Source organism: Panthera pardus, unplaced genomic scaffold (genome assembly GCF_024362965.1).
Source record: "Panthera pardus isolate Hobbes unplaced genomic scaffold, ASM2436296v1 HiC_scaffold_25, whole genome shotgun sequence".
Classification (NCBI taxonomy): Eukaryota; Metazoa; Chordata; class Mammalia; order Carnivora; family Felidae; genus Panthera; species Panthera pardus.
In genome coordinates, this window is record NW_026526821.1 from 31296601 (window position 1) to 31309715 (window position 13115).

A 13115-nucleotide genomic window follows, 5' to 3' on the forward strand; every position below is an offset into this window, starting at 1 on the left:
CGGGGGAGGGGCAGAGAGAGAATGAGACACAGAAGCAGGCTTCAGGCTCTGAGCTGTCAGCACAAAGCCCAATGTGGGACTGGAACCCATGAACTGTGAGATCATGACCTGAGCCAAAGTCAGATGCCTAACTGACTGAGCCACCCAGGCATCCCTAGGTGCTTCTAACCCTATCTGTGGTGAAGGATTTTTTGTTTTCCCCAATCCATTATAGCCTAAGACTTTCAAAAAATATGCTTTAAGAGATTTATAAAATTCTGGAATTAGAGACATACAAAAATACAGGGGAGATACTTTAGTATTAAACTCAACACACATAAGACGATGTCAAATTGCCTAGAAACTTTTACATACTTTTTTAAAAAATGTTTTTAAAATGTTTTTATTTGTTTTTGAGATGGGAGACAGAGCATGAGCAGGGGAGGGGCAAAGAGAGGGAGACACAGAATCCGAAGCAGGCTCCAGGCTCTGAGCTGTCAGCACAGAGCTTGACATGGGGTTCAAACTCACGGACTGTGAGATCATGACCTGAGCCAGAGTTGGACGCTTACCCGACTGAGCCACCCAGGCGCCCCCAATTTTTTTACAAATTTATTTTTGAGAGACAGAGAGACACAGCATGAGCAGGGGAGGGGCAGAGAGGGAGAGTGACAGAATCAGAAAGAGGCTCCAGGCTCTGAGCTGTCAGCACAGAGCCCAACGCGGGGCTCGAACCCACGAACCGTCAGATCATGACCTGAGCCCAAGTCAGACGCTTAACCGACTGAGCCACCCAGGCGCCCCCTACACACTTTTAATAAAGTTTCTAAAATGTTATCATCTCCCGAACACATCTTCTTGCAGCCATCAACAGAACCACACTTTTGAACGCTAGTGTTGTTAAGTCAGGATTTTGTTCTAGCCGTCCTAACATCTTCTAAATGGCAAGTTTAGTCCAATAATTGTTATTGGTGCATTTGGTCTGGTTTCTCTCATGTCTAAAACTGCTCTCTTACCCCATCAACAACTTCATATGGCCTTGAATTACAATTTGAGACCAGGAGCTATATAGACTGTCCCCCTACCCAACAAGTTCACGTGAAAACCTAATCCCAATACGATGGTACTAAGAGGTGGAGCCATTGGGGTGACTAGGTCATGATCATGGTGGGGGATTTGTGAATTCCTCATTAGTGGGATTAGTGCCCTCATAAAAGAGCTCCCCCCCCCCCCCACCAAAAGAGATCCTTTGCCTCTCCCACCACGTGAAGACACAGTGAGAGGGCAGCATCTATGCACCAGGTGACAGGTCCCTACCAAACACTGAATCGACTGGTGACTTGACTTCTAGCCTCCCAAACTGAGAAATGTTGGTTTCTAAGCCACCCCATCTATGGTTTTCTGTGATAGCAGCCAGAATGGATCAAGACCTCAGTTTTACCAAGTTATTTACTGTTCATCTTGCTCTCAGCAATTACAATGCTTCCTAGGTTTGTTTCCTCTCATATTCAAGTACTTTATCTGAGGCATTTAGGTGAGGGCATTTGAGTGGCTAGACATGAAATTCTAAGTTCAAAGTTCTTTTCCTTCGGTCCTTAAAAATGTAACTCCATACACAAAGTTGCTGCTGAAATATCTGATGTGCACTGATCCTGGCTCTTTAGGCTCCGCTTCTGGCTTACAGTCTCTGGAAACTTTCAGAATGATCTTTGTGTTTGTTAACCTTAAATTTTACTACCCAGCAGTGAAGATGGATGAACTACATCATAGACACATACCAACATGAAAGAATCTCACAATAGTGAGTGAAATATAATATATACACTATTCTTTTTACATGATGTTAAAAACCACGTAAAACAAACTAAACGGTAAATTGTTTAGGGACGCATATATATGACAAAATTGTGAAGAAAAACAAGGAGAGGATAAACCCCACATCTGGACAGTGGTTCTCTTGGTGCATGGGGTGCCCCAGAAGAGAGGCCCATGGGGTAGAGGGTCTTGAGTATTGGTAATGTGCCATTGTCTCGCTGGGGGGTGGGACCATGGGTATTCTATTAATACCTTACACACGTTTTGCATGTATGTAAGGTGAACATTTCACCTTGTGGCTGGTTGCCCAGTGGCAGTGCTCAGGTTAGGGTACTGGGAACAGGAGGCAGCAGATTGCACACTGGATGGGAGCAGCCGTGGTGGCCACTCATGACCCAAACTGCTAGAGATGGACCAGGGATGGAGATGGGAACGGGAGAATTCCAAGTCTGCTCTACATCAATATACTCGAACACCTCCGCACACATCTTCAAGCCCCACCGGGAGGCCTGATGGAACGAGCTGTCACCAGCTGCTCTCAAGCTGGGCTCCGGGCCTCTTTGGCACCCACGCCTCAGCATTTCCGGCCCCTGCCTAAACACTCAGTAGGGCTTAGTCTGCTCTGGAAGCCTTTGATTCCACCGTGTGGACGGACTGGCTCTCTCGATCCAGCCTCCAGATGTCACTGACTTAACAAGAGGTTCCTGATTTTGCCCACGGTGCAGCAGGGTGCATCCTGTAATGAAGGTTCGCTCAGGCATCCCCCAAGCGGCCCGCTGTGGTTCTCTGCTCGTGGGAACAGATGATGCTTTGGCTCCTGCTTTCCTCCTGTGGTCTTCCAGGTCCCCGACAACGGTAACATCTGAGACTTGCTGAATCGAGTTTACTGAGTCGATTTCCCTCCCCTGGGTGATGACTTTTAATTAACGACAAATTTCCTACAGACCAGCCAAAGGAGGAGGCGCATTAACAGGAACTGCGTCCAGGAGAGCTTTTATTTGTACGGAACAGTTTTAAAAATACAGAATAAAATAGCTTTATCTCTACTATTATTCACAACATCTGGTCCAAATATTACATATTTTTAAAATACTTAAACGTTTAATGAAGCCATGTTAGAAAAACAATATGAAAATTCTTTTTTAAAAACTCCATAAAAGAATTACACATCTCAAAAAACAACCCCACCCCCAGATACCCTCGGTATGCAAAATAAAAATAAAAAACAAACAAAACCCCAGAAAGGTATATAGCCAAAGTCAGTCACAAAAACGCAAGGAAAATATAGGCATCCCCACTGCTTTAAGAACAGTCAGAAATTTATTAATGTGTCAAACAGAGGTTGTTACCAACGAACAAAAAAGGGTATTAACTTGAACTGTCAGTGAGACGGCGACACTGGTGAGGGTGCCCTAAGTGCCGGGAAACGAGCGCAGTGAGTCTAAGGACGCCGGGTGTTCCTTCTGCGGAGGATGACCAGGCACAGTCAAGAACAACCTAGAAGGGCAGGAATGTGTGTGAGGCTGCTGAAAAGGGGTGCCCAGCGCTAACGTGCTTTCCGCATCCACAGGGAGAAGCCGAATGTCCGCGACAACGGGCGGTCTTCTCAAGCTACTCAGGAGGTGACTGCAGGTGAAGTGGCGGGTGGGAAACGTCCTGTTGTCTGTGTCCAAATCATAAGGGGACAGAGCACAACACGTATGGCATGTGGAAACCCGGGGCCCTTCTCTGAGGCCGAGGGGGGCTCCCCTGAGAAGGGGCGCTCCCTAGAAGCCTCAGGCCCGCGTGCAGTGAGTGCACAGCCACGGTGCCCGGGGGGTGTGGCTGCATGTGCACGTCCCAAGCACAGCGCCCACGCAACGCTGCCGCTCACTGCCAGGCAGGTTCTGGAATGAGGCTTCTGCCACAGCTCCTTATTCACCTTCTACCTGGCCTGGCCACTCTCGTGGCATCAGTATGCTGGATGATCATAGTTGCCAACTCGTAAGTCTAAGTTGCCAGTACCAATCCTTCAGCAGGGCCGTGAATGAAAGAATTACTTTAGCTCATGGTGATAAAATATACGCATGGTTAAATAAAGTATACACACATACTAGAGATTCATCAATGGAGAAATTCTATTATCACATGACATTGTCATGAAAATTATATCATTCCCTCCCTGGAGAACTGACTATTATCCTGGGTAGAAATGTTACTTTACTATATGGAAATACTGCAGTATTCATGCATAAACCAAGTCGTCATCATGAAAGTCAGTATTCTACAGTATAAAGCAAATCCGGTGTGTGAATTTGTTACCATGAAAACGGGAAACCACCAGGACCCACGACGCCTCATTCCAACTGGCCTGGTTAAGCCACTTCTCTTACCTCCATCAATCACGAGAAACTACGACATCTGAAACCCTCTTAAGAAAGAGTCTGTATGAAAGAATCTAAGTTTAATTCCCTAATGAGACAAAGACTGGAGCCATTCCCCATTAGTCTATGAACCATGTTAGATAGTTTTTATTAAAACCAGTGGTGGGCTCTCCCTTGCCACCCACCTCGATGGGACAGTACCTACTGTCCTTCTAAATAAATACTTTCTACTTCTTACATTGAGATGGCCAGGGTCAATGTAAAGACGGTGGGTAGGTGTAGTCACTATGGAAACTGGAGGCTGAATGCCCTGTCCAAGAACACTTACATCCAAAACATTTAAAAACGTTCTATTGGCCAAAGTGTGGTGGATATGCGGCCCCAGAAATGCAGGCCAATAATGTAAATGCACATGGCCCCTTCGTCCCTCAAAACCTCCCTTTCAGTGTGTGCTTGAACCTAAGGAGCAGACGAATACATTTCTCTTTTAATTACAGACTCATTCTGTGGTGTATTTGCCGGCAGGAGGACCACTTTCGATCATGGTTGTGTGTGCTGCACATGGAGGATCTGTTCATTATCAGGCGACTCCACTCACTCAAGTGAAAGTGAGTGCAGAAAGCACCAGACTCAATGGGACCTTTAGTTGGGCTGCCCTCTTTCCTCCCCACCTCCTGTCCCCTTCCCCCTGCCTTAGAGAATCTAAAGTTGGCCCCAACGAAACAAAAAGAGCAAAATCCGTCATCTCTAACATTTGGTGTGGATACAGGGCTTCCCTCCACATTTAAATGCTTGCAGAAGACATCCCCCAGACCAGCAGATTCGGAAGCTCCCAATAAAACCTGGCCCAAGGAGGGGTTTCAGAAGGGAGTGGGTTTCTGGATGTTTGAAGCACATATCCTGAGTGTCACTCACTAGGAGGGAAGGTGCCCCATCAGGTTATGCTGAAAGTTAAATTACCCAATGGTTCAGATGCTTTTATTTGATATTTGGTCCTTCTGCTCACCTAGAGAACCAGAATACTGCAAATCTCTGGCCTGTTTAACAGTTTCCCCACTATTTAGAGCAGAAAAATTAGAGATGCTGAGCAAAAACACAAACAGAAGGAAACTGAGAGCAACTTTGCAGGACGGCTGTCGGCACTGAGTGTTAGTTAACCAAGTTAAAGAGATGAAAACCATTGACCAGTGTGCTTCTATAGTTAACTATGCACCAGATACAATTTTAAAAAACATACAAAATTAAATGCAATTTAGAATTTTTTTTTTTTTTTTTTTTTTTACTTAATCTGCAATAAGATCTTGGCAAAACGGTACAGTGGCTTTGAACTATTCTTGCCAGAATACGCCTTGAAGCCCCAAACTTCCCAGGAATCAAGGAGGCTATAGTGGTACAACAATGCTGCCAAGACATCAGAACGAGGTGGAGGAGAGCCAGCTGTGGGGGCAGGAAACGCGCCCTGTGGACACAGAGATGCTGAGAACCATTACCTGCTGTCAGAGACAACAACACCCATTGGCTGTCTAAGGCTCAACCAGGTTAACAAACGACCTAAGAAGCACAACCTCACGCAGCGAGGTTGCTACCTTGTGTTTCAGGGTTTCCTTTGGCTGAAAATTTTCAAACCAAATTCCACAGAAGTAACTTTTCCAGAAAAGATTTAGTGTTATTAATGAGAAATCAACAGAAGGGGCCCTGCCTACTGCTTTTCTTACCATCTTCTGCAATAACTTAAAACAAGAAAGGCAGCATTTAGCCAGTCTAATTTCAACCCCTGCAAAATCAAAATCCAGTGGACATACCACATGGTAACTCACAGAAAGTCTCCTTAAGCCTTAACTGCCAGAAATGAGTTGCAACAGAACTACAGGGATGAATTTACCAGGATGTCCAACCATTCAATATGGCGGCTCTGTTGATTACCTGCCTCAGCTTCCCTTCTTCACAAAACAAATTCACGTGTAACTTAACCCACGGTTTCTGGGCTCTGGTCCAGTAGTCAGTTTTGATAAATAGATTAGGCATTACAGTATTTACACTTTCATGGTATCAAGCAATACAAAACACAACCACAATAATGGTTACTGGCCTTCAAAAGCCTTGACGACAAGCTTCCCTGATGGTATCCACAGCTTTATAAATGCTGGTTCTTTTCTTAATGGGAAGTGAGGGGTGGGGGACAAGTAATAGGGATGCAAGGAAAGAGGGTCACATGGAAAAACACTGATTTCAAAAACCTGTTATAGTCAATAACATTAAATAGGAATAAAATCTTGTAATTTATAGATACGCGCAACAAGAACTGACATCCACATGATGGCAGAGTCAAGACTCCCATAAACATCTGCTTAGTGCCCCTGTGTGGCACTCTATACCCATCACACCAGCCTGGAGTGATAAAATGTCAGATAGAGTGTCTCAATTATAGTGAAAAAGAGGCCAGTATGAAATGTGCTGGCCCATCCCGGGCCAGGGTGGCACCAAGAAAGAGCAGTTGAGAATCAGATATTGACTTCAAGGTCCTTTCCTTTCCCCTCCAATCCCCCAAACAGATTTCAATTCTAGTAACACCTGTACAGACCTTACCCACACACAGATATGGGTATAAGGTAACCATGTTGACTGTTTTCAATCAGGTCAATAGTTTCCTGCTACAGGAGCATCAGGGGACACAGAATCACATTTGACCAGTCAGATGTGACAGTGCGAGGATACTGGTGCCCCTTGAGCAGAGGGGGTCTATGCGGGTGCAGGCTGAGGTCAAATAAAATAGAAGCGGGTCCACGTGCTTCTGGAACAGAAAGCCCCTGCACCCCAGAGGCAGCTTGTAGGAAAGCTAGCCCAGGGTGGTGGAAGGAGACCGAAACCAAGGAACCGCTGTGGATTTAAACACCCACTCCCACAGGAGGACAGGAACTTCAAGTTCAATGGACGCTCTCAAAGGCAAGGGGTAGGGCTTAAATAAGGAGACAGGTGAGACACAATATTAGACACGATCACCACCCACAACAAAAAAAGCTATTTGTAATCGTCTTAGCTCTGGGTGCAGAATGTAAATGCAGATATACAAACATACAGGTTACTGCTTGTTACTCAGCAAGGAACTACAGATTCATGCCTCACTGCGGCCGGGCCACAGGGTGAGCTACAGCTATACCGTGGCCTGCGAGTCCTCGTCTGAACTCCGGCTGGTGGCATTCTTCCTGAGGCCTTTCCACGTGTAGCCCGCAAAGGTTGGGCTGATGGGTAAGTAGCCGAAGCATCTGTATTTTTTAATAATGTTCATGCCGAACGGCAGATCGTAGGATTCCATGCCATCGAGCGACTTGCTCCCTTTGCCCACACCCTTCTTCCACTTCCGGATTCCTCTTTCTTCCGGAGTACCTGTGGAACACACACACACACACACACACACACACAACAATACAATGGAATGTTTAGTTTGACAGTTCCACCAAGAGTTGAGATTCTCCGACATGCTGTCCCACACATGGAACCTGCCAGGACGACAGCAAAGATCCCTTGAGGAGCAGTTGATGGCACTCAGCCATCCAGGTGCCTAAACCAGAAACCTAAGAACCACTAGCCCACCCTTGTTCCTTTTGCTCCACAAACATCCCGATGTCTTTGCCTTCTCATTGCCCTCCCACGTGGCCCATATTCTCGTTTCCCATTGTTGAGGTCAGTCCCACACCACGTTATTGCTTTCTTGGGTCGTTTTAACAATCTCCTAACTGGTTGTCTGGTCTTCCAACTCACCATCTCTTTCCCCAAATCTGTTCTCAAAAACCAACACAAGAACTTCTAAAATGCAAAATATGATCTTGCAGAATAGGACCCGGTCTTTATTATATCACATATAATGTCTTCATAAACTGGTCAGGGCAAACCACCCCCCATCCACACATGCCAAGCTTTATCCTGCTTTGCTCCATCTGTGTGGGGTGGAGGAGGGGGAGGGAGGGAGAGGCACTTTTGCCACGTACTCCCCACTTGTCATGGATGAACATGTGAGGATGAACTTCCATGTTGTAGCCTGACAAATGAGTCAGGGAGAAAGATCTGGGCCCACAGGGCTCAGTAGCTCCTGAGCCCTTGACTTTTTCTGTAAATCTTTCTGGTGCAGAGAGGCACAATGGCACCTGCCTTTGGCTACATGGGATACCTAACAACGTACTATCTCTGCCCAAACCCAGATGAGGAGCTTAAGTATATGGTGCAGGATAAGGAACACCGTTGTTTTCTTACATCTAAGCAAGGCCCTCCCATCCATGTTGCTGTAACAAAGTGAACTTTAATTTCCACCTGTCAGACTCCTGTGCCTCTCGCTCAATTAGTTCTGAGAGAGTTAGTGACTGACCCCCATCAATCTAACACCTTCCACCTATTCATGCATGTGATTCCTTTTGCCTCATGTGCAGCAACCTCTTGATTGAGGCTTTTTGGAGGTGTGCTGTTTTTAGGGGAGAAATCTCAACAAAACCTTCAAGTTCAAGAATACGCCTCACCCTTCCTTGATGGAAGGTACATCAATCAGTGTGTCCGTGGTGGCACTTTCCAATGGTACCAGCAGCCTCTTCGAGGAAGCTGGGAAGGCTGTGAGGCAGGGCCCACATAGCATCACCCAGCTCGGCACAGAATGCACCCAGCTGAGAAGGGTTACGGGTGTGGGGGAGACAGCTGCCTCCATCCACCTCTCAGTCACTGGTCCTGGAAAGATCCTGTGCCTACCATACTATCTTTTGGTCCTAGGTAGCTGGGAGCCTGCCTCAGGAAGGAGGAGGAGACACACTGCAGGCTGTTAACAGCCGGCTCAGAAGAGTGTGTGAACAAGATGACAAAAGCCACCGTGGGCACTGAGCGAGGCTGTGCAAGGAGGACTGGTGGCTTGGACAGTGCCCCAGACATCTCACCACCCTGCACCATGGGCAAGAAGCTTACCTGCTTTCTCTCAACTCAGCAAGGAAAAAAAAAACCCACTAGGTTTATCAGCAAAAAACTGATTCATAAAAGGAGGCTGGAGGCATCATCTTAACCGCTTTAGAAAAGACAGTTTGAACCAGTGAGGGCTTTGAACTGATTCACTCTTCCTGCTTCCGTATTTACTTCGCAAAACAAGTAATTCACATATGCAATAAGCACGTTTGGTGTATACCACATACCTGGGATGGTGTTATCCAAAATAAAAGCCACGCAGCCTCCTACAAACATAGCAGTTGTGAGAAGAACGTTCAACACCTGATCGATCCCCGTTATGCCTGGAGACAGAACACAGTGGGAGGGAGGGTCACTGCCACAGCCAGGACAGCTAGAAGGAGCACTGGGGTGGGGACTAATCACCAGCCAATGTGATGCATGAAGGTGAAAATTTCTGTTGTATATGAGCAGATAAATTTTTTGCTAGTAACATTTTCAACTATTATAAGTAATTTCCATAATAATCAAAAGGTTATCTCCATGAGGAGAATTCCCAACAATGGACCGTAGAAGATAAATCTAAGAATGAAGCTTACCCGATAATGAACTAGGAAGCCACTGGGGCGTGGTGTTTGCAGATTGAGAAAAAAAATTAATATAAAAGATAGCCGTTGCAAGGCTGAAAAAACTACAAACAGAATAAGACAACAAGAATATTTGTGGTGTTCACAACCAGATAAAGGGTTTCAGAATCCTGGATCACTGATGTGTGCTTTAGCTCCTTTTAATTAGGAGCAACTGAATTTATATAAGTGAACTCCTATAAATGTGATATATTAAAATGTGAAAAGCAGCAAGAATCTCCTCGTTATCAGAAGCTCACACACTTCCTAGATTTAAAGTATAAAAATCCTCAACAGAAAATAACAAGCGTTGGCAAGAGTGTGGAGAAACAGAAACCCCTGAGCTCAAGTGGTGGGAATCAGTTTGGCAGTTCCTCCCAGAGTGAAAAGTCTAGGACTTCCCTACGACAAGGCAATTCTACCCCAAAGAAACAGACAGCAGGTACTCAAATCCAGCTGATCCTCATGATTAGCAGATTCTGTATCTGAATTTACCTAAACACTAAAAACTTATCTGCAAACCCAAAATGAATCCTCCTGGCCTTCGCAGTCATTCACAAAGCAGCAGAAACTTTGAGTTGCCAACAACGTGCATGTTCCTGGCTGAGGTCAATCAAGGTAACGCTCCACCTTCTTGTTTCACCTCTGTTCTTCTCAAGTGTGCTTGTGGCGGTCTGTTTAATACCGCCTCTTCCCCATTTTTGTGTTTTTGGTCGGTGATTTAGTTGTTTAAAATGGCCCCCAAGTGTCGTGCTGAAGCACGGTCTACTGTTCCTAAGGGCAAGAAAGCCATGCTGAGCCTCAGGGAGAAACCGCATGTGTTGGGTGACTTACACTGCTCTTGGCTGTTGCTCCCCTAGAAGGGACGGTTCAGCATTTGCTAATTCCGCGCTCACAGTGACCTTACAGAGCAGAACTACCATGGGTGAGGACTGACTGTACTTGTATGCCAATGTTCACAACAGTACTATTCACAACTGTCAAAGGGTAGCAACAACCCAAATGTCCACTGTTGGACAAATGGATAAACAGATTATGGCGTGTGTGTGTGCGTGCACGCGCATACACACACACAATGGAATACTATTAGCCATGAAAAAGAATAAAATACTTATATACAAATCTCAAAAACATGCTAAGTGAAAGAAGCCAGAGATCACATATGATTTCATTTATGTGAAATATCCAGAACAGGTAAATCCACAGAAACAGAAAGCAAATTGGTGGTTGCCAGGGGCTGGGAGAAGGGGGATAAGAGGAATTAACTGCTTAATGGATATGGAATTTTATTTTGGGGTGAGGAGACAGTTTTGGAAACTAAATAGAGGTGGTGGTTATACAACATTGTAAATGTACTAAAACAGCATTGAACTGTTCACTTTAAAATAGTTCATTTTAAGGGTGCCTGGGTGGCTCGGTCGGCTGAGTGTCCGACTTCGACTTAGGTCATGATCTCACAGCTCATGAGTTCGAGCCGCACATTGGACTCTGTGCTGACAGCTCAGAGCCTGGAGGCTACTTCGGATTCTGTGTCTCCCTCTCTCTCTCTGCCCCTCCCCCGCTCAGGCTCTGTCTCTCTCTGTCTCAAAAATAAATTTAAAAAACAAAGAAAAAAAACATTAAAAAAAAACTAAAATAGTTAATTTTACATTATAGAATTTTACCCAAAAAATATGTATATTTATATAAATATATATTTAATATAAAATGCTTAATATAAATATAATTATAAATTATCTTTATAAATAAGTATAAATATAAAACTATATATAAAATACATATACATATAGTATATACGCTACATGTGTATGTGTGTGTGTGTGTGTGTATATATATATATATATATAATGTATATATAAAATGGTCCCCAATTCCGCATAAAATGTCAGCAGCAATTGCTACTTAAGATGGTTCCCCTTTGTTCATTCTTCATGACATCAGGGTATTAAAAAGGTGTTAAAAGGGTCAATCTTGAATTCAAAGTAGTTACAATCTCAGGAGAAAGACATGTACTTGAAAGTCTATGAAGCTGGGTTTTGAATTCTATGTTTTCATAAAGCATTAGTCTGAAAAATCAAAAGGTTTTACGCACAGGCATTCTCCCAAAAGACAGGGTCCCTGTAAATAAAGAGCCCTTACCGTGCACACGAGTCAGGTGCACGTGCCAGCTCATGCCGGAAGCGCGAAGGGCTTCCAGATAAGCTGTGGCAAAACAAGACTCAAATGAGATAGACACATGGACCAATGTTCACGGAGACAATTCCTAAAGTTCCAAAGTCTTCTCTGAGCTGGTTGGTGGCTGTGGCCAGTTTTCCTTACCTGTGACGAGAGGGTTCTGCCTGAGGTAACTTGGAAGGACGAGCCCAAAGAAGATTGAAAATCCCAGGACAAAGAGGTTCCGGGAAGAATTTAAGTCAATGAACTGCAGGTTGGAGAGCCCAACAGCTGTGATCATTCCTGGAGAGAAAAACATCAGCTGGCGGTCAGCACTAAGCTCAGTACAGATGGGCGATGGAGGGGACACAGACTCCCCACCCTGCCCCTCCTCTGTCCCGCCAGAAACAAGTTGGGAGACAGAACAGTGACAGGACAGGGTCGGAATGTGACCACCTGGGTCTCTGAACCAAATGACTCCTGGCCTAAGCACCATCTGGGCTTACACAGGGACACAAACATCACATTCACTTTCTTTAGACCAAGCAGAAAACTAAGGACATTGGCTGCCCTTTAAAACCTGCCTCTACGCAGACATCCTGATTAAACTGGAAAACCCACCCGAAGATCTGGGCCCTGATCACAACCGAATGGCTCAGAGTTCATGTCAGTTGTAAATGCCATTCAGAGAAGATATCGGAGTTAAAGCAATTAGATACACCAATTAAAGATTAAGGTCATCTTATTTTTCCTAGCATAAGTATTCTACACTTGGTTCTACCTTTAACATAAATTCAACTCAGAGACTGTTTTTATGTTTTGAAGGGGTATTCCCTGTGTACTTTTAAATGGAAACGTATTAATTATTACCTCCCATCTTACTGAAGGGATTCCTGAGCAAATGTGAAAGGGAGGAGAGGAGACAAGCTCTCAAGGAAATGGGATTTTACCGAAGAGAGTACAGAAGAGGGCGCCAAGCACCGGATCCGGGAGGGAGGCGAAGAGGGCGCTGAACTTCCCGATCATGCCTAGAGCCAGCATGAGGGCCGCACCGTATTGAATCACCCGCCGACTGCCGACCTGAGGAACACACCAGAAGGCATTCACCGCCAGTTCTGCACAAATTTCCACGCAGGCTCCTCGGGGGCAAAAGTGACAGAAGCCCCAAACTACAAAACTTTCGGTTAAGAGAGATGTCTCATTTTACAATGAGGATGGCTCTCGGGGCACAATTCCTCTAAAGACACCCAGAGTAAAGAGATTA

At 45.2% G+C, this 13115-nt stretch overlaps 1 protein-coding gene across 9 annotated transcripts in view; it reads right to left on the bottom strand.

The window, feature by feature from the left end:
* Window positions 1–2760: 2760 nt before the first annotated feature.
* The window catches only part of SLC23A2 (solute carrier family 23 member 2), a 132908-nt gene continuing 122553 nt past the window's right edge, over window positions 2761–13115 (bottom strand). For all 9 annotated transcript variants that reach the window (XM_019462596.2, XM_019462600.2, XM_019462592.2 and 6 more), the window contains 4 exons: window positions 12802–12931; window positions 12017–12154; window positions 9320–9415; window positions 2761–7541 (listed from right to left, as the gene is read on the bottom strand). In XM_019462596.2, the coding sequence (XP_019318141.1) occupies window positions 7309–7541; window positions 9320–9415; window positions 12017–12154; window positions 12802–12931 (597 nt within the window). In that variant the 3' untranslated portion in view covers window positions 2761–7308. The remainder of the gene's footprint in view (window positions 7542–9319; window positions 9416–12016; window positions 12155–12801; window positions 12932–13115) is intronic.